This window comes from Aedes albopictus, chromosome 3, assembly GCF_035046485.1.
Source record: "Aedes albopictus strain Foshan chromosome 3, AalbF5, whole genome shotgun sequence".
NCBI classification, from domain to species: domain Eukaryota; kingdom Metazoa; phylum Arthropoda; class Insecta; order Diptera; family Culicidae; genus Aedes; species Aedes albopictus.
Genome location: NC_085138.1, coordinates 404,885,202 through 404,912,900, shown reverse-complemented (window position 1 = coordinate 404,912,900; position 27,699 = coordinate 404,885,202). Strand labels below are relative to the sequence as shown.

The 27,699-nt window shown below is 41.9% G+C and overlaps 1 protein-coding gene across 1 annotated transcript; it reads left to right on the top strand.

Moving 5' to 3' along the window:
• Nucleotides 1–16,190: 16,190 nt before the first annotated feature.
• Nucleotides 16,191–21,695, top strand: LOC134289535 (uncharacterized). The gene is made up of 3 exons (XM_062855482.1): nt 16,191–16,282; nt 21,042–21,250; nt 21,308–21,695. The coding sequence occupies exons 1-3, from the start codon at nt 16,191–16,193 to the stop codon at nt 21,475–21,477; spliced, it is 471 nt and encodes a 156-aa protein (XP_062711466.1). The 3' UTR covers nt 21,478–21,695.
• Nucleotides 21,696–27,699: the final 6,004 nt, after the last annotated feature.

Below are 27,699 nucleotides of genomic sequence, written 5' to 3'. Positions count from 1 at the left end.
CTTCAGGACGCGCGCTGTTGTAAAAAGTACAACACTACCAAAAAATCTCGTTCGTCGTATGCAGCGCGAGCGTGGTGCAGTTCCGATTGCTTGATGCTACGCGTCCTGGAAGGTCAAACTAGAAATCCCAGGAATAACTCTTGTCGCAACTCTAAGAAAAAATCCGGGCTCATCTCCTGGGTAAGCCCAAATTCCGTGAAAACTTCTACGATCCATCTCGATGATATTTTTATAGAGAATTCGGGATAGGCATGTCACCAGGCATGCTCTTGGTTCCAGTGATTCGCTGAGGTTTGTTAGATCAACGATTAACTAACTCCTCATGAATTTCTGCTGGGGTTCTCAAGAAATTCTACCCAATATTCATCCAGGGAATTCTCCGACGATCCCTCTGGGAATTTATAAATAAACTGACGAAGTCATCAGTCATTTCTCAATATATTTTTTTTTATCTGTATTAACGAGATTTTTAGCCCTAGGCTAGTTCATCTCGGGACCCACGCTTTACTTCCCTTCCGAAGGAAGAACCCACATTTTGTGAGTTTGTCGGGAGTGGGATTCGATCCCAGGTCCTCGGCTTCTCAATAAATTATTCTTATAATTAATCCAGAAATTTCTCCAGAATTCTCCTATGAATTTTCCTAAGGATCTTCTTGGGTTTTATGGAGTTCTTCCAGGATTACCGTTTAACATTCCAATGTGAATATTTTTTGTTATTGCTTCCGAAATTCCCGGAGAGATTTTTTCTGAAAATTCTTGCTAGGAATTCTACTGGAAATAATGCTAGAATTTGTACTAAATAATGCTACCATTACTACTGAGATTCAGATAATCTCTAGAACTATTTTCAGGAATTCCTCCGTGGATTTCTCCAGAAATTTCAACTGGAATCCTAACAGGGATCCAGAGGTTGTGACAAGGATACCTTCATAAATTGCTTAATAGAACTCCTGTAGAGGTTAAGAAAGAAAGAGGTAAAGAATTCTTTCAGAAATTCATGTAGGCTTCATTCAATTTCAAATCATCCTGTAACGTCTCGGATAACTTTACCAGGCTTTTTTTTTCAGAAACTTCACCTGGAGTTTCACCAAAGGTTTCTCCAGTGGTTCCCGTTCGGAATTATTAGAGGTTTTTCTAGGGATTTTTCCGCAGTGATACCCCCCCCAAGTAACACAGAAAACATCTTTGCAAATTAAAATTCATAGAGATGTTATAATATAGTATTATTAACGATACTGTAAACATCTTGAGTTGAAATTATGGTTTTATAATGTTTAGCAATAACAAATTGCCAATAACCTCATAAGAAGTGTTGTAAGTTATATTTATGTATTTTTTACGTAGACAAAACATGTTATTTATACCGTCTTGTTCCTCGAAATACAGATGATACGAATACAACGAGCGGCACATAATAAACACCACCGAGTTGACACTTGTTCACACATGTTGCTTTTATGTTGAAATTACGTTAATGCCAAACCATTTCAGCTGCAGCGTGCTTCCACATAACATTATGCTGTGTCACATTTTCCCGTTTTAATTCAACATAAAACGAATAATATCACTTTGAATGTGTAGACACACTTGTTTTTCTATTCACAAGAAAACAGCTTTTATTTATGGAAAGCACGTATATTTATCTGCCGAACGAACTTTAGGGATCCGAAGATTCAATGTTAATGCGCTGACTCGGATGTAATACTCACCTCGAAATGTTTGTGAAAAACAATCTTCAATGTCACCTTATTCGTGTAATCACTAGCAGTAGACTTAACTATTTTCTTTATACCGCAATAACATGATTGAATAAATGTTTTGAACTCGATACTTCGTGAATAATCATGAAGAAATTAATTTGTTTATTTGGATTTTGTCACTTCACTTCATATTTGTTTTTGTTGTTATGATGTTGAAAATAGGTATTCAAAACCAAAACAAATCACAAATGTTTATTTCGTGCTACATGTTCTGCAGCTGGTTGTTTGAAACCCGTTAGTGTGACGTATTCTCAAAGTAATAGAATCAACTGAAATTATGTTCTAAAATCTTGTTATTAAGAAGTACAGGGGATGTTATTTAAACGTTTTATCTTAATGTTGGATTAATCTTGAACAGGTCCGATAAATAACAGTGCTGGTTAAAAATATACACACGTCATATTATTTTCTGAATGTTTGAAACATGAAATCGGTTCAATCATTTAAAGAGTAATAAGTTCAAATTGGACATTACATAAACTGTATGCATATTGAACACTTTTGTTTGGTAAAGATACATTGAAAAGCTTGTCCAACGTTTGTTGATGGTTGTATCCAAAGTGCGAGAATTATCATGTATGGAAATGAAGAAGTTTGATAATCATTGTTTCTTTGATGCTAGCTTTAATTTATGTGTACGCTTCTTCTAGTTAGTTATATCATGATCAGAAAATTTATAAATTTTGAAAAAAAAAATAGGTCTCAATTTTTTTACCGGCACTGTATTAGGAAGCCTCCATGTTGTATGCTGGCAAACATTATACGAAATTTAATAAAACATCTCAAAATGAGAAAGCTTGTTATCTCATTTTCAACCGGATATCGAGCGAATGTATTTGTGACGCGTAATTATGCTTATTCCACGATAAATTTTGAATGGCACATAAATTTTAGGCGTACTACACGGCATCAACGCACAAGGACATAATTATTCACAATATGAACTCGATGGCTGAAAATAGTTTTAAGCCATCTGATATTTGTGAACAAAGTATTTTAATTTTCCGACGGTCAGCTGTCAAAATTGTAAGTTTTCTGCTAGTTAGGCTAAAACAAGTTGGTATTTGCAATGTAAGAAAAAACATCATGAATACATAAATAGTTGTTTTATTGGTGTATTGAAAAACATCTATTATAACATCAATGATGTTTTATAAGCCGCCATTTTTTGCGCTTTTTCGGTGATATAAGTGTACGATTTTAAGTTTGTGCGCATATGCAACAAAACAAAGGCGGTTGTATGAAACTTGTATATTGAACACTAGTATAACAAGTTGTGTTACTTGGGCGAACATTTTTTATTCCAGATATTTCTCTATAAACTGATTTTCTCTAGGGATTTTCTTGGAAATCGTGCTTACTGTTGTATGCTTTTTCGCTACTGGTGCAACTGCTCTCAGTATTAAGTGTGTGTCATGGACACTTCGCAGATGGTGTTCTTGGCTTAGAGCACTTTGGAAATTAAAGTGGAAACGGAATCAGCTGCGCTAACCGGTGAAAAGTTCCGTGCGATCATAATTCTGAATGTCACCTACAAAGTGCTATCCCAGATCATCTTCCGTCATTTTCCATCTGAAGTGAATAAATTTGAGGGAAGTTTTGTCAGATTTGCCTGATCTTTTCGACCGTTTTGTTGTTTGAGCGGTTAACCACGTTGGATGTACTGCTGTATATCACGTCGCTGCGCTGGTTGATTGTCATCGAGAACCATCATCCACATTCCCACAATGATGAACGCTTCAAAAACGAAGTTTATGCTGGCTGGAGGAATCACGAACGACAGGACAGCAGTGTTATGCTAGACGGGGATACCTTCGAGGTGATGGAGGACTCCGTCTATCTCGGATCCTTAATGACGGCAGACATCAACGTTAGCCGTGAAACACCCAGGCGTCATCAAAGGAAGTTGAACCAACAATGGGCTCCTCAAGAATCTGCGGTAGGAAAAGATTCAAACCCGCACCAAATGCACCATGTACAAGACACTGATAAGACCGGTGGTCCTCTTCAGACACGAGACATGGACCATGCTCGAGGAGGACCTGCAAGCACTCCGAGTTTTCGAGCGACGCGTACTAAGGACGATCTTCGGCAGCGTGCAGGAGAACGGTGTGTGGCGGCGAAGAATAAACCACGAGCTTGCTGCACTATACAGCGAACCTAGCATCCGGAAGGTAGCAAAAGCAGGAAGCATACGATGACCAGGCCCAATGTGATGTAAATAAGGTGAAGAGATCGTTTTGTGTAATACACTCAAGTTTGCATGTGTTAGTGCATATTTCCCCTTCTTTCATAGCAACCTACACACTTAATTTTGATAACCGAGTTCGGCAATTTTTTGACGAGATTAAAACTGCTGAGCACCGAACTCGTTCAGCAAAAATGCATTGTTTACCTTTTCCATACGATTTTGACAGTTGTTTTACTGAGCCTCAGTAAAATCGATTACCGAAACTACCGAGATCGTACTGCTGTTATAATCTCGTCAAAAAAGTACCGAACAGGCAATTCAGAAATAAGTGTGTAATCTTTCCTGATAACGACCGACGTCATAAAAGTTGTTATCAAATTTTCACGAAAAAGGCGGCACTCTTAAAAAGATGTACACACTTTTTAGCATAATCCAGACAAAAGTACAGAAATCATTATTTTATTTAAAAAGCATACTTTTTGTACCCAAGTTTGTGTTTCACCATAGACTTAATTTTAAACTATACTACCATTAAAACATTGTTGGTGGGACTAATAGATATCATAACGCATCTTCAATAATAAAAAAGGATGACAGAGCATTCGCAAATTTGATTTCACTTTGTGTCGATCAATTCATAAGTGTGACTGCGCTCTTGTTTCCAAGGGAGACATGCAACTTGTTATGCAAGCATACATAAACATGAAAAAAATGTCGTCTGTGTGAGACTCTGCTAGCGTAGGTAAACTTTTCTTTATAAACTTCATTCTGGTTTTTCTTAACATAATTTATTGTAGGACGAGAAATGCTAAAAAGGATATGAAAGACTCATACGAGAACTGAACGATGCATACCAACTGGTCAGAAAGTCACTATTAACGAGGAAAAATGTTTCTGAACGCTGTGGGATCCAAACTTAACAATATGGAGGAGACGCAGTTTCAAAATGTTAGCTTGATTTTTTGATTCAATTTCAGATGGGAGAATCAATTGAGTGTCGATGAACAATTATTTTTCCGGTGTAAATTTATTTGTGCAAATTTGTGTAGGATTGCGTTTCTGAGAGATGTCAGAAACAAATGTTCTACGGAAACCAAATGGTTCGGTCTAATGATGCGGCGGTATGACGTCATGCCCTCCCCTCCAAATTTGTTTATGTTAGGAACTCTACTAACACAAGCATACTGCAACCTCCTCCTCACCTTCTTTAAATCACATTGGACCAGGCCAGGGCATGTTATGAAAATGCCGGACCACAACCCTGCAAAGCTACTGTTTCCAAGATATCCGAACAGTACCAGAAGGCGTGGAGGGCAGCGTACAATGTGGGCCGATTTAAATTTGAAAATAACCTGTCCACTACATATTCTTCCAAGAATCTTTAGAACATATTCATAGATCAATGACGCATTTTTTCGTCGGCCCCCATTTTCGGTCCCTCCTTGATTGAAGTTGCCAACCATTTAGCAAAGTGATGGGACTTATCTTGGTCCATCAAGCAACTCCCCGAACACCACACCGCCACGTCGTAGAACACATAAATTGCCTCCGAGAGGAGAGCTGGTTTGCGAACCATTACACTCTCTACCACCCCTGCTCGTTCGTTTCTCGTCACGTCGTTCCCCCGGTGTGGTGGAAAGCAAACAGACAACCATTAGAGTAAATCGAGTGGTGTAATGGAATGGAATCGGAAAGCAATTTATTTACGCACACGAATTGAGTGATTCAAATTTGATTAACGGTGGCAATCGTCCTGCGTTTCCTTCTGACTTTGACTCACGCTTGATTTGAGAGTGTAACGAACGGAGGCGCGGTGGGATCCGGGTCGGGGGAATTTCATTGCATATTTTAACAATTTTATTACCATCGCCTGGCAGCTGACGTTTAAAGGGAGCGCCGCCACTTTCATGAATGTGGAAATTTTCGCATTTTTCCACTTGAACGAAAGGAGCAGCAGGAACGCCAAGCAAATCATCATCATCAACTCCCTTTCTCTTCGGTTTCCTCTAGCTGTTGGTTCGGTTATTATGCTATTGCCCGGGACTTAATGCAATCTGCAATCAACGGGCAGCGGCAACCGGAGTCTCAGTCTGGGTATGTTGGCAAAAAAAAAACCCAGAATAACTGGAGAACGATTCAAGGGAACCAAGCAGGCATCTCACAGCCACGCTCGCTGATGATGACGACGACAACGACGACGGCTATGGAAATGGTACTTAATAAAAAGCTAGCTCGCAATTTTTCGTCTACCCGGGCGAGGTGACGACGAGGCGCAGGACAGACAGACGAGGCGAAATCCTCTTTTCTATGCAAATATTTCCAGTCATAAAGAACGCGACTGCATTCAGGCTCTTTAACGGCACGCTTCCTTAATGCTCGAGCAGTGTATAAGTAGATTCGTTTTTTTTTCGTTGATTCTTTTACTCATCTGCCTATTCATTGCTTGCACTACGTTTAACTTTTCGTAGCATCGTACAATTCAGGACTTACCACTAGATAGGAGCTATTCAATTTAATCTTCTTTCACTAGTGGATGAATTTATACACACAGACAAAACCTTTCTGGCTTTCTCCGATGAAACCAAAGAGGCCCATATGAGAACTTCCTGGGCGTTGCACGGGAAACGAAATGAGAGGAGGCGTCGACGAGTTGCTAAGCATTCCACATTATCTGCTGGGCAGTTCATCGGCCGGCAGGCCGCCGCTTGACCAACTTACCCGGAAGGAGATATCGTCATCATCACCATCATCGTTCATCATCATTTGCTTTCAGCTGGTGCATGGATAGACAGGAACAGGTGAGACTCCCTCGGTGGCCACACCCCTATAGTCCTTGTCATCGTGGGTTGATGTCTCTCCACAGACCATGCCCATGGGCATTTGAATGCCCGACGTCAAGTGGATTCAACTTGATCCGAACTATGATGGCCCTCATCCGTTTGTGCATTCATACCGGTGCGGTGGGGCTGGGTCGGCTTATCTCTATTTGTGTACCTTCAATCCAAGCAACATACATCAGTACCACTTTGTAGGAGTGTGAGCCGATATAAAGCTGCCAGCCATACGGCAACCCACATACCTAGATGGATAAAAAACAATTGAAGGTAATAATTGCTTCGTTTGGCTGGCAACTATAACGACAGCTGGCATGGGCGTAGCCAGAGGTGGGCAGGGGGGGGGGCGTGGCCCCCCCTTACCACCAGATTTATTTTTGTAAAATCGAACCAACTCGAAGATTATTAATAATACAGAGTTCCTAAAAAATATCTCGAAAAAAAATCTAATAATTAAGGTTTTTATCCACAATTATCAAACCTTTTTTTACTCGAGAACCACAACGAATTTCGCAAAATGTTTCTCCAAGAGAACCACTTCAATCTTATCATGATTTTTTTTTTTCCAAATAAAAAAGTTTGGTTGAATGGCTAAATTTTGTGAGGTTTATTCATGGAATACAGAAACAGCATGCCAAATTTTCCAGATAATCCGGAACCGGTTCCGGTAGGGAAAAATAAATACTTAGTAGAATCGCTATAGAGTGTAGTTATGTGCTACTGCTACACGAATTTTCACTAGTATTCAATTCAAACAAACGTCATGCTAAGAGCAAAATACTTGGGATTTCTTTACGAACTCTGTCAAGGACACCTTCCGAAATTCCCTTAGGCATTTATTCTTCAAGGATTCTTTCAGAAATTCCACAAGGAACTTCACCAAGAGTTTCTCGTTAGCGAATTCTTCCATGGACATCTTAAAGGGTTCCGATAGTGATTGTTTCATGGTTTGTTCCAAGAAATGCATCAAAAATTCCCTCCACGATTCCTCAGAACTTTTTTACAGATACTTCAACAAGGATGCATCGACGATTTCCTCCAAGAATTTTTCAGTGATTCCATCATGGATTGCTACAGAGAACTTCTCAAGAATTCCTCTATAGGTTTCACTAGACATTCCTCCGGGAATGTCCTGGGATATCTATAGAGGTTCCTGCAGTGATTGTTCAAGTGTTTTTGCCTTTCTCGTACACCAAGGTGTACCGAAAGGCTATATGTTCACTCCAAAAACGAAAAGTTGATAGAGCCCCCGGAGAGGTCAAGTGTTATATACCAATCGACTCAGCTCGACGAGTTGAGATGATGTCTGTGTGTATGTATGTGTGTGTGTGTGTGTGTATGTATGTGTGTGTGTGTGTGTATGTGTACAAAAAGGTCACCTAATTTTTAGATAGTAAATATGAACCGATTTCAACGACCGATGGTTCATTCGACGGGGTACATTGTCCCATTGTTTCCTATTGAAAATGGTTCAGATCGGTCCAGCCGTTCCGGAGTTATGGCCATTTAGGTGTTCCGGACCGGTACCCCAGGAAGGGGCCAGATATGAAAATGCAACAAACCCATGCATGCGACCCATCAAACCACGGCATTTTCGATTATCTGATGAACGGGTAGTAGGAAAATAGTCTCAGACTATATCTGAACCGGTAGTGTTCCGGAACCGGTTCCGGGTGTCCCGCTGGAAGTGGCCAAATAAGAAAGTGAACATAACCCATGCATGCGACACGTCAAATAGCGGCTTTTCCGATAATCAGTTGAATGGTAAGCAGGAATATAGTTTCAGACCATGTTTGAACCGGTAGTGTTCCGGAACCGGTTCCGGATGTCCTGCCGGAAGTGGCCAATTTTAAAAGTGGACCAAACCCAGGCATGTGACACACCAAAGAGCGGCTTTTTCGATAACTAGATGAACGGTAAGCAGGAAAATAGTATCAGACCGTATCTGAACCGGTTGTGTTCCGGAACCGGTTCCAGGTGTCCCGCCGGAAGTGGCCAATTAAAAAAGTGGACCAAACCCAGGCATGTGACACACCAAAGAGCGGCTTTTTCGATAACCAGATGAACGGTAAGCAGGAAAATAGTATCAGACCGTATCTGAACCGGTTGTGTTCCGGAACCAGTTCCAGGTGTCCCGCCGGAAGTGACCAATTAAAAAAGTGAACCAAACCCTGGCAAAGAGCGGCTTTTTCGATAACCAGATGAACAGTAAGCAGGAAACATGTTTCAGACCATATCTGAACTGATTGTTTTCCGGAACCGGTTCTGGGTGTCCTGCCGGAAGTGGCTAATTGAAAAGATGAACCAAACCCAGGCATGCGACACATTAAAGAGTGGATTTTTCGATAACCAGATGAACGGTAAGCAGGAAAATAGTTTCATACTGTATCTAAACCGGTTGTGTTCTGGAACTGGTTCTAGGTGTCCCGCTGAAGTGATCAATTAAAAAACCAAACCCATGCATGCGAAACATCAAATCATCAAAAATGTTCGATAACCAGCTAAACGGGCAGCAAGAAAATAAACTCTGACCACATCTAAGATAACCGGCAGTGTTGCAGAATCAGGATTGGATGCATCGCTGAAATTACGAAGGTGAACAAAATCGATGTAAGCAATTAATATGCGTAAAAGAACAAAATCTTGATAAAAATTTAAGCGATCTTGTCAAATCACACCATTTTAGATTCCAGAGGCGTCATTATATAGTAGGATGGATCAACGTTTTTACACACAATTTAAATTTTATAGCACCAATCCCCTTTTGCGTCTAAAATTAATGCGAACAATTTTGATGCAACTGATTAAGCCCTCGTGCTCTGTAACACGGTTGAAATTTGAATGGTTATGGGAAATTTCGCTTGCTTGCACTTTTTTTGTCAAATTTTACATGAATCTTATAGCCAATGATAATAAAATATAGGCTAAAGTGTGCAGAAGAAAAATCACCGATAATGATCGGCATCCAGTGCTAGCTAGCTATTTTATTAGTTCATCATTCAACAAACATGTTTGAAACAACAAACTACAGTGTTTTTTCTTCGTGAGTGAAGCTGGTCAAGCTGTCAACTGAGAGGTTTGATATTTTTCAGCTCTGCCTATACTTTTAACATAGCGTCGGATTATGATCCATCAAGATGTTTTCAAATTCGATTATGGATTTGACAAAATTCTTGCATTTCTGAATAAGGCTAACATAAGTTTTGATTTTCTCTCAAATCTTGGAAATTTTGGTCGGAATTTAACATTTGGAGGAAGGGCACAATTGAATAAACCAATATTTTTTTTAATGTTAAGGTGAGTCTTCCGGAAGATTTCTAATCAAATCCGAGGAGTTAAGCGGTTTTGCTCATTTGATTGAGTATTTTTTCATCAAATACATTTACTATTTCTTAACTACACCCCCCCCCTAAATTGACGAGTCAACGAGCACTGTGACAAAAGAAGAAAATGAGATTTATTCCGTTCTACAGATTTCTCAGGATTCAGGAACACTTCGGGTTATGACGACGGAAAAATTTTGAGTACACATTCGACGAGAAAGGCACTATCACCACTAGGTGGATTAATCTGGGTTTTTTTTTTGAGGATTCCTCCACCAATTTCTCCAGGGATATCTATAGAGGTTCCTGCAGTGATTGTTCAAGTGTTTTTTTTTTTGAGGATTCCTCCACCAATTTCTCCAGGGATTCCCAAAGGAATGTCAACAGAAATTCTTTTATTATTTCTGCAAATGTTCCTCCAGATATTTCTTCATGAATAATTCTAACTATTTCAGCAGGAATATCTTTCAGAAATCCTTACAAGAAATTTTACCAGAGATTAGCTAAATATTAATCCAGTAGTTCCTTAAAACATTCTTTAAAACATTCTTATAGACTACCATATAACCCATATTACCATGTTACTCAAAAAATACCAAAATAAGACATATTTATTCAAATATCTCAGAAACCAGTAGTAGAGATATCGCAATTTTGAAAACAAATTTGGCCCAAACGGGTTCTGAATCACCGATTTAGTCTAGAAATGTTATGTTTGAAAATAAATTTTGAAATGTTTTTTGGAGGTTTGTTCTTGTAATAATTTTTCTTAAACCCTTTGCGCCACCCCTGAATATCAACCGAAATCCCTCATTTTTGTACAGCTCACTTATTTCGACTAGTGGATCACCACATGGGAAATCATATCCCGGAGATATTTTTTAAAATTAGCCCCACCTTACTCTAGAGTTTCCTCCAGAAATTCTTCTAGAGATTCTTCCAGGAGTATTTCTAGGGATTCCTCCGTTAATCCCTGCAGGCATTCCTCTAGAATATCCTGCAGGGATGCCTCCATGGATTCCTTCAAAAAATTCTGCAGGGCTTAACTCGAGAACTACTTCTGTGATTCTTTACGGAACAAATTATTTAAAAAAATCCTCCAAATATTCTAACAGGAACTCTTCTTAGAATTCCTTCAGGAATTCCTTCTTGTATTCTTTAAGGAACTCCTCCATGAATTAAATCAGTTTAGAGGTTCCCCTAGGAATTCCTATTGAAATGGCTTCTCGGATTCCTTCTGGAGTCTCTTCAGGAACTTTTCTAAGGATTCCTCCAGAATTTTTCCAAGAATTTGATCTGCGATTAATTTAGGAATTATTCCTGGTATTCTTCTAAGAATTCCTCAAGAGATTCCATTTCTTCAGGAATTCCTCTAGGAATTTTTCCAGGGATACCTGCAGGGATTCCAGGAAATTTCTGCTGGGATTTCTTTAAAATTCCTTCAGGAATTTATCAAGAGATTCCTCTAGAATTTCCACCAGAAATTCCACTAGAGATTTCTCCAGGAATTCTTCTGGAGATTCGTTCAGGAATTCCTACAGGCATTCCGCTACGATCCCTCTAAAATTCTTACATTTTTTTCAGAGATCTTTCCAAGACATCCTCCAGGATTTCCTCAATGCATTCCTTCAGGAATTATTCCTCCAGTTATTGCTTCCGGGATTTTTCCTAGAAATCTACCAGGAATTCCTACAGAAATTTATCCAAAAAATCTACAAGGGTTTTTTTTTCTAACGATTTTTCCCAGAGACTCCTACAGGAATTCATCCAAAGATTTCTCCAGGAATTACTTCAGGGAATCCTCCAAGAATTCCACCAGAAATTCTCCTCGGCATTTTTCCAGGAAATTTTCTTGGCATTCTTCAAAGGATTCCTCTTTGGATTCTTATAAAGATTTCCCCAGGACTTTTTTCAGCGATTGCTCCAGGAATTCAACTAGATATTCCTCGAGGGTCTCCTCGAGGAATTATTCCAGGAATTTCATCAGCGATTCCTCCAGGAATTTCAACAGGAATTAATCAAGAAATTCTATCATAAATTATGTCAGCAAATCATCCAGTAATTTCTCTAGGAAATCCTTCAGGGATTCTCCCACGAATTTCTTTAGATATGCCTTGGAGGATTTCTCTAAGATTTTCTCCAGATTTTTTTACAAATTCCTCGAGGTATTTCTCAAAAGGATTTTTCAGAAATTTCGCCCAGAGCTCCTCTAGAGGTTCCCCAGAAATTTATCCAGTAATTGAAGCAAGAATTCCTCCAGGAATTCCTTCAAGGATTCTTCCATCAATTCCCAAAGGAAAACCTCCAGGCATTCTTCCAGGATTTAATCCAGGAATTTCTCCAGGAACTCCTCCATGAAATATTTGAAGAATTAGCATTTAAGTTAAAACACACGTTAATAAAAATGAAAAAAAAAATCCTCCATGAAATTCTCCATGAATTACCCCAAGAATTTCTTCAGCAATTTCACTAGGAAATGATCCAGGTATTGCTCCTGAATATCCTTCAGAAATTATGTCATCAATTTCTCCAGGAATTTTTCCAGAAAATCTTTTGGGGATATTTCAAAAATTCTTCCAGGAAATTCTCCAGGAATACCCTCAGGAAATGTTCAGAGATTCTTTCAAACATTTTTCCAGGTATTTCTCCTGAGATTCCTTCATGAATTGCTTCAGGCATTCCTCCAGGGATTTCTCAAGAGATTTCTCCAGAAATGCCTTCAGAAATTCCGCTAGAAATTCTTCCAGAATCTTCTCAAGTGATTTTTTCAGAAATACAAACAGAATAGAAATCTCCCAGAATTCCAATGGTGATTCCTCCAGGAATTTCATCATGGATTTCTCCAGCAATTCCCACTCCAGTCATTCCCCCAGGAATTTCTCTAGGAACTCCTCCAGGAACTCCTCCAGGAAATGCTCCAGGAATTGCTTCTGAACATCCTTCAGAAATTATGTAAGCGATTCCTGTAGGGATTCCTACAGGCTTTTCTCCGGAATTTCTCCTGAGATTCCATCAGGAATTGCTTCAAGAATTTTTCCACGAATTTCTCCACGAATTTCTCAAGGGATTTTCCCATGGACTTATCCAGGAAATCCTTCGAGAGTTCCTCCAGGAAACCCTCCATAAGTTTCTCCAAGGATTTTTCCAGGAAATCCTCCAGGGATTAAGAAGTTCCTTAAGTAATTCTTCCAGGAAGTTCTTCAGGTATACCTTCAAGAATTTTTCAGGGGTTGCCCCAGGTTTTCCTCCACGAATTCCTCCAGGGATTTCTCCACAAATTTCAGCAAGCATTCTCCCAGGGATTCGTTCAGAAATTCTTTCGAAAATTTCTCCAGGAATTCCTTCAGAAATTCCGCTAGAAATTCCTCCAGGAGTTTCTCAAGGGATTTTTTTTTCAGAAACAGAAATAGAAATCTCTCAGACAGAACTCCTCTGAAGATCCCTCTGGAAATTCATCCAGTAAATCTTTAAAGAAATCCTTTAGAGATTCTCCAGCAATTCCTCCAGGCATTCCTCCAGGATTGCATCCAGAAATTCCTCTAGTAAATACCCCAGAAATTCCTGCAGGAGTCGCATCCTTCAGAAATTATGTCAGCAATTCCTTCAGGAAATTCTTCAGGATATCCTCTAGAGATTTCTTCAGAGATCCTTCCAGGAAATTCTCCAAGAATGCTTCCAGGAGACATTCCTCTAGGAATTCCTCCAGAGATTTGTCCAGGAATTGCTTCAGGGGTTCCTCCAGAGATTTCTTCACGAATTCCTCCAGGGAATCCTCCAGAAATTCCTTCTTCCAGAAAATCCTCCTGGAATTTCTCAAGGTATTTTTTCTATCAGAAATTTTCCATCAAATCCTCCCAGAATTCCTCTGGATATATATCCAAGAATTCCTCAAGGATTTTTTTTTTCAGGGATTGCTCCAAGAATTCATCCAAGAAATTCCTCCAGGAATTCCTGTTGGGTCTCATCCAAGAATTCTTCCAGAAATTACGCCAGGAATTTGTTCAGAAGCTTCTCCAGGCATTCATCCAGTCTCAAGAGATTTTTCCATGAATTGCTTCAGGGATTCCTCCAGGAGTTCCCTCAGGGATTTCTCCTAGAATTCCTCCTATGATTCCTTCTTAAATTTCTCTAAGATTTCCTCTAGGAATTTCTCAAGAGAATACTTTTGAAAAATTTCTATGGATTCCTCCCAGAATTCTTTCAGGAATTTCTCCAGAGTTTTGTCCAAGGATTCCTCCAGAAATTTATCTAGGATTTATTCTAGAGTTTCCTCATAAGATCAAGACAAGAATATCTGAAGAGTATTTCTCCAGGTATTCCTCCACTAACTTATACAGAAATTCCTTTACGTATACTTTCAGAAATTCTTTCAGGGATTTCTCCGGAAATTTCTCTAGGGATCCTAAGGGCTTCCTCCAGGCATTTCTGTTAGAATTGCTCCGGGAATTCTTCCAGGGATTGCTCCAGGAATTCCTAAAACAATTTCTTTAGAAATTTCTCTAAGGTTCTCTTCAAAAATTCATTCAGGAGTTCCTTCGGAAATTTCAGATTTCATTCAATCATCTTTGCAGGGATATACGCAACAACTTCTCCAGGAATGCCTGATGATTTTTTTTAATTATTTCAAGAATTTCTGGAGTATTTCCTTCAAAGAATAGATAATTTAAAAATTTAATTTTAGTATTGGAAGATAATTTAAAAATAACCCGAAAATTCTAGTCCTCAAAAGAGTTCGTAATTTTCAAAAGAGTTCAGTTATGTTTTCTTATGAATATTTGTCTTCTAAATAAAGACAAATCAATCAATCAATTATGAATATTTTGTAGACATTAACAAAAAAATAGAGCAAAATAATGCACGAGTTAATAAAAATCCTTAATCTTCCAGAAATTGGTCACCGCTACCAGCACCACGTTAATTTATGTAGTTAAGGCTTTTCTTAACGTACCTATTATACAAAATACAACAGCGTGACTGCTGAAGGGTTAAATAATGCTTTTAGAATATAATGTTGTGATAAACAATTTCATCATATTGCGCATAGCTATAAAAGCTAGTAGGTACAAATTTGCTAAGGGGACTTGCCCCCCTCTGACCGAAAAGCTGGCTACGCCCTTGACAGCTGAGCGTTAGGAGGCTGGGCGTAGTTGCTGGAGAAAGAATAACTTTTTTCTGATCGGTGTATATTTATAGCCTGGGCACCGATGTCCTTCTGACTTCAGCTAGATTGAGAAGGTACGTCCCGCGCGTCTGTTCGCCGAGGAGGTGCGGCTCAAACAACGACTGTTTTGGCATCCAGCGGCTGAGTATGAAATGCCCCTCCACCGGAAGGTATACCTAAAGTGGCAGCCCTACCACGGTGGATATGGGTTTTTAGGCCAACAACCTACTGTTCCTAAAACCCAGAAACTGTTATAGAAAATAAAAATTAAAGGTTACAAAATAATTCAGACGATTTCGGTAGACCAATTTACTTTCTAATTATTTAGGGCAATATAACACTTTTAATATGTCTTTTTTTCTAGCAGAACCTTGTTTGCACCTCATCATTTGTGTGTTCAAAACCTTCCACTTGTACCTACCACAATATAAATTCGGCAACGATGACGTGTCGATATCGCTTTAACTCACCGCGCGCTGCTGATAGCCGAGCTCGTGATGACGATAAACAATTCGCATCCCCTCGGGATGTACGACACAATCCACCGCGCGAGGGCAGATCTCCCCTAGCTTCATTTCTATTGCCGTGTCATCTCGTTCGTATCATCCTCGTCATCATCGCCTTCGTGATCATTGCGTCGGCGGTTGTCGGTCAGCTCATCCACCACACCATAGTCGATTTATTACCTACTGACTGCCAAGCCAAGCCAGATCCAGATCCCATTCGCATCGGATTGTGGCGAAGGGCTATTTGTTCCACCATATCTCTCTTCATTTGCGCAAATAGTGATTACGACGACGACGATGACGATGACGAGAAATGATTGGAATTCGATTCGGGGCAGAAAGCGAACGAACGGGAGAGATAGAGGGCGTTTGATTTACCTACTCCATCAAAGGGAGAAACGGCGGCGAGCGACCGATGGCGATTACATTTGCGGCGAAGGACGATGGCCGTGCCGAACCGTGGAAATGTGGACTGGTGGAAGAGTTTTTGCGACAGTTGCATCCAGTGTTTGGACGAAAAAGTGATCAGTGAACCACTCGGCAGTTTTTCTTCCCTTCTGTTGGTTCTGTTTCAATTACCAAGCGGTGTATGTTCTCTCGTCGAGTCGCATGGTTCACGAAGGAACACAAAGAAGATACTCCGATATAAACAAGCTGCGGCGAGCGGGCATCGCTAAGTGTAACACTTACCGATGATCTCTCATCGTTGGCTGGGGGCAACTGTGAATAATCGTTATTTTCATTAGTATTTAATGCATTTTCGCTTTAAAAACGTGAACTACTATTTAATTTAACTGTATTCCCGACGTTGCAGGTTGTGTAGTCACAATAAAAAAAGAATTATGGCAATAAAATATTCTTACCGAATGCATCGCTTTCATTAGCGTCATCGAGCATCTTTTCTCTTGATTGCGCTCTCGTATCGAACCGGACAAGAGAATGATCAGCATTTCGAGGAGCGTTCCCGAGCATGTTGGTTCACGAAATGTTACAATCGCGAATGTATCACTTGCTGAGCATGGACCATTCAGTGGTTCGCGATAAAAATCCACACACTGGTTGCATCTGAGTAACGTTTGTGCATATTGATCACTTTAGTAAGGACCCAGATATGCCATTGCGGTCATTGAGAGTGGGAATGAATGTTAGCCTGACAACCCTCGGTATGCAAACCGAACATAAATATCTGCTTCTCCAGGATAACACAAGGAAAGAATTTGTGTGACTTGGGAAGGGTGAATTTTTGATCTATGAGACAACAGCAGGTTGTTGCTGTATATTATGACTTACTGGTAGCACCCCTCCAAGAATGTCTCCTATTCTCAGGAAGTTCTTTATGAGTTTCTTCCGAAAGTTTATTTGGAATTTGTTCAGAAATTCCATCTGGGATTCTTCCAAAAGCTTCATTAGGACTTCCATAACAGGTTCCATCGTCTTGGGATCTTCTAGGTTGTTCTTCCGAGATTCCATCTGGGATTTCTCAAAGAATTCTTTCTGGGATTTCTCCTGAAAATCCTTGTAGTATTCCTACAGGTCTCTTTTAACGGACTCCTTCCATTGGCGTAGCTAGCTTTTTCTTTTTTCTCACTCACTCTCCTAGACAAACATGAGAACAAGCGAGATGCAAGTGGGGGCCTGTGTCCCCTCTTTCATCCTTCTCTTTCTCGGGAGAGTGAGTGAGAAAAAAAAACCTAGCTACGTCAATGGTTCCTTCCATAATTCCTTCGAGAGATTTTTTTGAGATTCTTCCAGCATGAGTTTTTTCGGAATTCCTCCAGAAGTTCTCTTCGGGATTGCATCAGGAATTCCTTCCGAAGTTGCTTCAGAGATTCCTTCCGGGACTCCACCTGGCCTACCAAACCAGGACCTAGGAGATTTCTTCAAGGATTTTTTCTCAGATTCATCTAGGACACCTCTCCAGGTATCCTCCAAATACATTTCCCGATATTCCCCCAAGAACATTTTCTGGAATTCCTTCAGGAACTCCTTTCGGCGTTCCTTCAGGAATAACGTACAGGGTTCGTTCAAGATCTTCTTCCGACATTTCTGTGGTAATTCTTCCGGACACTAATTCCAGGATTCTCTCAAGAATCCCTTTTGGGATTCCTCCACGAACTTTTTCGGGATTCTAGAAGGAGCTGCTCCACACTTTCTTCAGTAACTCTTTTTTGGATTCCTTTGGAAATTTCTTTAGGGGTCCATGCCGAAATCCTTCCAGGAATCCTTCAAAAACTTCTTCCGTGGCTCCTTCGAAAGTTCTTTCTTGAATTGCTTTAGGAATTCTCCCAGGATACCTCCGGGAACTCCTATTCTGTAGATCCTTCTGGACTTTCTCCGGATTAATTTTTATATTGTCCAAGATGTTCATATTGGAAATCTTCCAGGAGTTTATTGAAGAATTCTCCTTGACTTTTTAAAAGAATTCCTTGTGGAATTACTCCAGGAGTTCCTTTCAAAGTTCCTATGGGGCTGTTCATAAACCACGTAGATCAAAATTTGACCATCTCAGACCCCCCCCCCCTCCCCCTCGTAGACTTTTGTCCATACAAAAATTTTGAAATTTGTATGGGGCGTGGACTTTGGCCAGACTTCCCCCATCCCCCCATAAAGCCTACGTGGTTTATGAACGGCCCCTATACTGCCGTAATTCTGCAAAGTGACGTAAGCGCCATTCAAAAAGTCGATATTTCTTGGTACATTATATTTAATATCTAGTGTAAAAATAACACTGTGTTTTGCCTGCTGTATTAGAATGCAAGATCTATTCGTATTCTATCATCTATGGAAGGAAATTTAGAGGATGGGCAAGAATTTTATGTAATATAACCAAAAAATGGGCAAAAACTATCAATGTCGCTTACGTCACTTTGCAGAATTACGGCAGTATAGAAGTTCGTTGAGGAATACCTCCAACAGTGTCTTAACCCTAGTAGCGTTTTGGGGTCAATATGACCCATACAGGTTCACTGAACGTGCACTACGCCATCGTGGTGCAGTTCGCGTAACATCCTATGAGGGTTAAGGAACTCGTCGAGCAGCTTTGCAATGAATTCACTCGGAGTTCTTTCTGATTTTCCTCCTACAGTTCCTTCCGAGATTCTATTTTTCCAGGAATTCCTTGTGAAAGCCCCACGAAAAAACTTCTGAACACAAACCACAAAGAAACAATTAGGAGAATTACGGAAGGTTTCTCGAAACTTCTGAAAAAATCCCAAATATCTTGAAGGCCCAGAAAGAAAATCAGAGGATTCAGAAAAAAAAAGATCGTAGAGGAAATCCACTTCGATATATTCATAAGCTTGAAGAATTGAAAAATAAATTCCTAAAATAACGGTAAAAAATAAACTTGAACCTTTAAAGGAATCTCAGAAGCAATTCCTGGAAAATCCAAGAGGGGACTTCTTAAGTAACACCAAGAAAAATCCCAGATAGAGCTCCCGGAGGAATCACAGAAGGAACTCCTAAAAGAATCCTGGAATGAATCACTGGAATGAATCACTGGAGAAACCACGGAAGGAATTCCTGGAGGAATCCCAATAAAAAATGCTGGGGTTGTTTCAAAAGAAATTCCTGGTGGACTCTTGAAATGAATTCCTAGCGATATTTCAGAAGGAATTTCTAGAGGAATCCAGGAACTTCTGGAGGAATTTTTAAAATTCGGAGTAACCTATGGAGGGTTGACTGGAGAATCTTGGTAGAGCTCCTAGAGAAATCCTAGATGGAACTGCTATAGGAATCTAAGAACAAAGTCCAAGAAGAATCCTAGAAGTATCTCATAAGGAATACTCTGGAAGAATTTCTTCTTAAGGAACGCCCTGGGAATCCCAAAAGAACTCTTGGAGGAATCCTGGAAATACTTTATAGAGAAATCGAGAAGGAATTCAGTATTGAATTGCTGTGTAATCCCTAAGGGAGCTCCTGGAAGGATTCTGCCAGCAACTTTCCCACGCGCCATGAAAAGCTGTTGAATTTTTCTAAATCTGAATCGTAAAAAACAAGGCCACGATACGTCAAAGTCTTAGGAAAAAATACCTTATCAACCGTGGCGTGCAGTGACCTATAGCTAGGACCCCTATAGCACTACGGATCACCTGCTCCGGGGACTGCTCCAACCAGGATAAACCCAGTTTGAGGCGTGAAGTGACCCGGGCCGAGAAATGAATGATCGAAGGGGTGAAAAAGATGCTCGACTGCTAACGGAGCCTGTGGGATGTCTGGGCAACTCTAGCAGTTACTTGTCCCGTAACGGTAGTGGTATGGGTGACTCTTCGCAAAAAGCGGGTAAGCAAGGTCTCCTCTAAAGTGAGTAGAGACAGCAGAAGCTAGCTGTGCGCAAGTTCCAGCATAGGGAACCTCATTGTCCTCCCGGATACTAACCATGCATCGAGCGTGATTGATGAGGACCGTAAACAAAAACAAAATCAAAGAGCTTTCCGCCATGGTGGTGGCTACTGAAGAAGTCAAATATCAGCAAAGACCTCAGTTAGGGCTAACTGAGCCTTCATAAGCCGATGATGGCGGCCAAGCAGGACCATAATGAACTCATATCAACTACGGTAGCAGAAAAGCACGTGAAGTTGAAACCGTCGAAGTCTACCCAGACCACACTAAGGCATTCTCGGGTAGCACGGTACTCTTGTACGATCGGCAGATGCGATCGCTAACGATAAGCTATCGTAAAAGCGCGCAAGGCACCTGTGAGTGGAGGGGCTACCGCGTGGCACTCGTAAGAGCATTAGATTATTAAGGCCAACAGTGAAGGGCAATAATGTCAGTACGTCTGACTCCGACCAGACGTCCCGGAGAGCTGGGAAGGGTGAGCTTGAAAAGGCCAACCCATCCCGGGATGAAATGACCAGGGAATTGTGACCCTGCATAGGACCAGAGCCACCACTGATTAGGGTGAATCAGAAGGAGCACGGACCTGGAGCCTTGTGGATATTGTTACGGTGTTTTTGTTGCCGTGTATACAATCACTTTTTGACGAGCAAATATGCCAACTTGACCCACTGTGCAACAATCCAGCCGACGCCGTCGACGAGCGCAGAGATCTTTTCAGTAACAAATTTTGAAAACGACGTATAATCAATGGTGTAGCATTGATTATACGTCGTTTTCAAAATTTGTTACTGTTTTATCCATCCCAAATACTCGCATCTCGCGCCGAACACACACAAACGCATCATCACCCTTCAGCCGAAGCCGTTCTGGTGCGCTCAAATCTCCTCTCTCACGCTTCACACTAAACACTTGCAACAACCAGCAGACAACCGACAGAGCCTACAACAGAAAAGCTGATCGTCGAGTCAGTTCGTCGTTCTTTACCTTTCGAACCAGTCAGTGGTGTAAACTTCCGTCGCACAGTCTGCGAACGAGATTGGGAAGAGAACCATTGTGTTGGCCAATTTGAAGGTCGAAAACCGAAGATCAAAGCCACGGTACTGTGCTTGGAGAAAAGGAGCCTTTCTTCGGAAGGTAAACACCACGAGAAGTTTAGTGAAGACGTACTTTTGATGTGCTTTTTTCCATCAGGGCTCCTTATGGACAGTGGAGAAAGTGAGGAGCGAAAGGTGGACAGAATTGGACGGAATGGAGATGATCGGACGGCACCGTTTGACGGCCCCCATCCGGCTATTGGTCGCTGCTGGACGGCCAAAGGGGGACGCGGCGGTGCGGGAGTAGCTGGATTGCAATGGAAATAAAAGGTACGAGGAGCGGGAAGAGCGAGGATGTGGCGGATGAAGGGAGGATTGCGGAGTTGCCGGGAAGGAGCAGGTTTGGAATCGGCCCGGTAGGGCGAAGAAGAAGAAAGGTATGTGAAGAGAAGAAAGAAGAGTGGCTAGAATAGGAAAGAAAGGATTAGTAGGGAAAGATAGGGAAGAGGCAGGAAGAAAGCGGAGTGAATAAAGATGTGAAAGGAGATTCTTGTTCTTTTTGTAATTTTGTTACAATATGTGGAAGAAGAAGAGAATGAGAAGAAGATCATGGGTACCAAGCGTGAAAACGGTGACGTGCTCATCATTAATACAGACGAGTCTAACTACTCTAAGGTCTAGAAGGTGATGAGGAGGGAGGGCAAGCTCAAGAATCTCAGACAGGTAAATTTTTTTTTTTTAATTTTTATTTTTGTGTATTTTAACTTAGACAGGTAAAATGATTCTCGAGCTCAAGCAGGATAAAATGCGGAAGGGTGCCGTTTACAAGAGTCACGGAGTTTCATCACGGCTTTGCAACATCAGTACGAGATGCAGGTGGCCGCCACAGCTGTTGGGTTACAGAAAGGTCCGGCAGATGCACAGGTGACCTTGGTTCAGCTACCTGTGACGGACACCAATAAGCCCTTTAAATTAGGGATGCTGGTGTGCTAGTCGGTATGCCCGCTGAGCATATATGAGCCACCGGTTGCTTGTTTTGGGTATCTGGAACTGGGACACAACTTGTGGGACTGTAAAGGGAATGACAGGTGCTAGCTTTGTAGGCAATTTGGTGGTGGAAGCAATAAGGCGTATGGCTGCACGAACACTCTCAAGTGTTCCATTTGTTCCGGGAAATCCGCAAATACCTGACGTGAGACCTACCGGATACACGCAAATACAGGACAGGAGACCTTCAAGAGAGCCTCAGCTGTCAAGTCTTAGTGCAGGTAACGTAACGTAGCTAAGCCTGAACCACTCTGTCAGGCAGTCACTGAGTGGGGAACGGATATCGCTATCTTAATAGATCCCAAAATTCGCGAACCAATAACGGCAATTGGGTCGCGGATTGGTCTGATACGGCGACGATCAGCACAACGGATAAATACCCGAGCCAGGAGTTGCTGTCTATATCTTACGAGAGCGTCGTGGTCGTCAAGGTGAACGGGGTTTTCTTCTTCTGTTACTTCGCCTCGTTCTCGGTCGTCGATCAAGCAAGTCACACAGATGTTTGGCTGTATGACGAAAGAGCAGACAGGGCGAAGGTCGATTATAGTAGCGCGTAATTTCAACGACTGGACCGTGAAAAGGGGTTGGTGTCACGAACCAACGGGATCAGATTCTGGTAGAAGCAATGATCATGTCGATGTCGATCTGGCTAATGTGCCGGTACTAAAAATACATATAACCGAAACATAGCGGAGTCGATCATCGATGTAGTTGTTGTGGTCCTGACCTAAGAAGTAGTTCGAACTGTAGAGTAGACTACACTCACAACGATCGCCTGGTGGTTCGCTACAGTATCGACTACACCAACAGCATGCTACGATTAGAGAAAGGCGCGACTAGTCCGAGGCCAAGCCCTCGTAGGGAGAAGACATCATACTTCAACAACGAAGTATTTTTGGAGGCGCTCCGTCGTGAGCGAAACCTACTCGGTTTAAGTGCCCACGACGCTTATGTGAATGTGATGCGACCCTGCCTAGGCAAGTCTACCCTTTAAATAGGAAACCACCGGCTTACTGGTGGACTCAAGCGGCTGCGCACCTGCCTACGGGCTACCCAAGTAACACACATGTTATATAAAAGTTACGACAGCGCAATTTTTGGTTGTATAGAAGTTTATTTTACGTTATTTCAACAAAATGTTAGAATTACGTAAAATAAACTTCTATACAACCAAAACTTGCGCTGTCGTAACTCTATTATAACATGTGTGTTGCTTGGGTAGGCACCTGATTCAGCGAGCACAAGCTGAGGACGAGCGAAACGAACGGCAGGTGGTGTTTGCCACTGCTAAAGTCGCGTTGAAGATCGAGACAAGGGCAAACAAAAAGGCCTGCTTTGAGAGTCTCAGTCAGAGTGGCAATTCGAATCCAAACCAAGATAAGAGGTGTAATAGCTCCTACAGAGCAGTCTCCAGAGACGTTGGAGGGGATCATTGAGGGGTTCTTTCCGCATCATGATCCTAGTCCTTGGTCACCTTTAGTAGGATAGCTGTGGACTGGAGTTGACGATGAGGAAAGGGCCACCGATGTGGAACTTGCGGGGAGTTTCGGACTTGACCTGAAAAGCAGCTATTACAAAGGCTCCCGAGATGTTCAGGTCTGCTATGCAGAAATTCCTCGACGAGGGAATTTTCCCGGATGCTTGGAAGCGGCAGAGCCTGGTTTTATTACCAAAGACGGGGAAACTACCCGGAGACTCGTCGGTATGAACACCAATATATTTGATCGAGACGGCGCGGATGTTGCTCGAAAAGATCATTATTAACAGACTGTTGAGGTACATCGAGGGTGTAAAATGGTCCTTCGAGAAACCAGTCTGGTTTCCGGAATAGGAGGTCGACCATAGACGCTATCTTGTTCGTTACAAAGACCGCAGAGATCGCACTCCAGCGCAAGATGATGGGTATTCGCTACTGTGAAGTAGTAACTCTGGAAGTAAGGTACGTGTTCAATAGTGCCAGTTCCTCGGCTATTGCCGATGCATTTCTGCGTCTGGGCTCTCGGAAGGTTCTAAGGTGTCTAAGGTTCTCGGAAGTTCGAATCGAGTACTAGCTTACGACACAAAGGTCGGTCGGAAGTGCTTTCACATATCCTCAGGAATCCCGCAAGGCTCCATCCTTGGTCCGGTGTTATGGAATGTTATGCATGACGAGGTGTTGAGGTTAAAGTTCCCGATGGGAGAGGAGATCGTTGGCTTTTCTGACGATATTACGCTGGAAGTCTACGGTTAGTCGATCGAAGAAGTGGCGTTGACTACTACCCACAAGATCAAGGTGGAGATTCAGGAAACTGGAATTGACTCACCACAAAACTGAGGTGGTGGTTGTGAGCAACTGAAAGTCGGAGCTGCAAGCGATTACACTATCACTTCGAAGCGCTTTGTCAAACATTTGAGGGTTGATTAAGCCTGTAAAAGAGCCTCCACAGCTATACTGTCGTTCTACGCATAATTGTTTTGTGTAGAACGGCAGTAAAAAGGCACTGTCCTAGATGATGTATAATAGCTCTACGGCTTCTTGCTAGTGTCTATACTAAGGTATGGCGGCCCGGCTAAGTTCCAAAAACTACCGTGGTAAGCTGGGAAGTACTCATAGACTAAGGTGCCTGAGGGCTGCGAGCGCGTACCGTGTCATACGATGTCCTCTGCGTCATCACTGGTATGGTGCCTATCGGTATCCTTATCGGGAAAGACGAGTGCATCGAAATGCTCGTTACAAGAGGCATACGCTAGACTGCCAGGATGGCCTCCATGGTCAAATGGCAACGCCATGGGACAATTCCACCAAAGAAAGGTGGACCTACAGGCTTATTCGGGCCATGATTGCTTTCAACGTCCTTTAGTCATACGGGTTGTCCCGAATTTCCGGTTTGAGCATCCATCACCCATATCGTCTTGGAGTTGTAGAGGAGGTTACGCGTAGACTGGCTAGTGCAGACGCTATACAAGACGTGGTCCAAGGGTTCGGAGTCGGCTACGTAGATCATACCGGTGCCCTGCGGTCGAAATCGGCCCTTACAGCGATTAAGTGGTCGCGGGGAGAACATCCTGGTTGCGTTGCTGTCGTGGCGTCGGTCTACTGGGTTGGATTCGAACCCGCGGTTGGAAAGAGGTCCTTGGCAAGGTTGGGGCAGGGGGAGGCCCCATGTTGGCACGTCAACAAGCCCCTCTCTGAATGCCTTCTTGGTGGTTACGGAGAGACGAAGGATTTGGCGGTCATGGGAATGTTGTTTATTGAGTCGAGAAAAAAGTAGTGCTGGCCTTCACTTTTGTTGTAGACGACGATCCCCACACTACCTGGACCTCCCTATTCAGGTGTCTGTTGAGCATCCTGCCATGGTTTAGAAAAGGACCTCTGTATTTGATTCCGGATCACACAAGAAACACATTATATTACAGTTCATACGTTACGCCAATAACTACATGTATTCAATGGCCGCATGAAATAGACCACCAATTGCGGAATTGTGTACAAACAGAGGCCTCCGGCTGCTGTAGCTGTTCGCCCTGGATAGACGGATGGAGGACGTCTGTTTGTACAAGTTTTGTCATCATTATGTAATGGTTTTCGGTTCGCCCTCTCCATACCGTTGAAGGTTCGTCGGAGCTCTTCATTTACACTGTGGGGAGATTGACCGCTGGACGAAACGAGGAGGAATCGAATCCAGAAGGCAGGGAATGTCGGGAATTCTTTTCATTTCCCTACATCATCGTCGACCATTAGTGTGCGAGGCGCTGCCGTTGGCTATTTTTATTGGTTCTGGTTGTCGTGTTTCAACCGACACGGACGAGACGGGACAACGACGCACGATGAAGCTGATGCTGATGGGGAACAATCCAATCCGGCAAATTCGGTGTGCGCGCCGTGTGGAACAAACGATTCCTGTCGGAATGAAGCAATCAAATCAATTCCGAAAGCGCCTTTGTAAATGAGTTTTTCTCTCGCGCGGAGTGGCCATTCAAGCGTGAGGGTATGCGATAAGATATACATTCAGGAGGTGAAGCGAATCGGTTTGTTTGGAACTTGAAGTTAAATGCTGTGCTGGAAAATCTGACTGAAAATGCGTGACGGCGTCAGTAAATTCTTAGGGTAAACAGGTATAATGCGCCCCCACGGGGCAAAACGCCCCCCTTCAATTTCCAAGGAATTCGAAATAATGAATGGATAAAATCATTGTATAAGGCTTCATATTCATAAGACTAGTCTACTATGCCAATTTTGTGGCTGCTGTACCCGTTAAAACAAAGATACAACAAGAAATTGAAATCGCACATATTTGTTGTAATTATCGATGTGTTTAAATTAAGCACTAGCACGCGCCAATAAAGCAAAACCAATGCAATTAGCTGTTGTCTACTAAATTATAAAGTAAAATAACCTACCTCTGCAGTTAAAATAAGATAATTATAATAAAATTTCGTAATTAATAAGTTTTTTCATAGTCACACTCAAACGGGCAATATGCCCCACCATCAGCTGGATAATATGGCTCACAGCCAATGCACTGCATCAGCTGATCGCAGTTCCGATATTTGACGTTTGTCCGACTCGGATTCACTCGGTAGGTGCATATAACCCCGTTGTTATGGAGCGTAATGCCCCGCTACAGAGGGGCATACTAGCCCGTTGTTGCGGATCATATTATACCTTAGCTGGGGCGTTTAGCCCCGACACTTTTGTGAGTTTATGATTTTGTTGATTTCAGAAAACACGTTATTACGGAATAAATGCTGTAATTTCGTGCAAAAGGTTATTATTGGATAAAAGCTAATACTTTGCTCAATCAATAAATGCATTGATTGAGTAAAATACGGTGACGAGTGCTAAGTTATTTCCATTTTTCCTTAGGGGGGGCATATTATACCTGTTTACCCTATCTACAGGAATGGTGACAACTTACGCCTCCCAGGATCTCATCATCTCCATAGGCATGGCTGCTTGTTAAACCTTCTTCCTACACAGCTTCTCTTATCGTTATACCTGAAGATCATCATAGCAGATGGAAGAGCAAAGCGAGCACGTTCTTTTCTTTTTGCTTCTTTGACATGATCGTCGGCAGAAGCTTTCGTGCCACAAGCTTAATATTGAAAGGTGGAAGCAGTATTTCGACAAACATCTAAATGGAATAAGCACGAAGAAACAAGAAATCAGGATAAATTTCAAATGAATATGGCGTTCAAGTAACATGCCCTGCCCACCGCATCATTCTGGAACCGGTAATCGTCCAGCGTAATGGTAAACAGTGTTTCATAGACCTTATTCCCGAATTAGTATTAAAGTGAGTCAAAAGAGCTTGCGATTTACTCTACTCACTTTTACTGTACACATACCCTTATTTGAAGCAACGCTTGCCGAAACGACGATCAGTTTGACGGCTATATTATCCAAATCGAAGTTGTTTGTTCCAGCTGACGGCTGTCAGGAGTTGGTATTGGCGACCACATAGGATAGAGAAGAGCTGAGCGATTCCAAGCAACAGCATCAAAATTAAGGAAAATTTTTAA

Bases quoted from the DNA above. Each gene is read 5' to 3' on its own strand.
- LOC134289535 (XM_062855482.1), top strand. From the start codon at position 16,191: ATGGCGATTACATTTGCGGCGAAGGACGATGGCCGTGCCGAACCGTGG. The intron at 16,283-21,041 runs GTTTGGACGAAA...AACAACCAGCAG, and splicing joins TTGCGACAGTTGCATCCAGT to ACAACCGACAGAGCCTACAA. The intron at 21,251-21,307 runs GTAAACACCACG...TTTTTCCATCAG, and splicing joins AAGGAGCCTTTCTTCGGAAG to GGCTCCTTATGGACAGTGGA.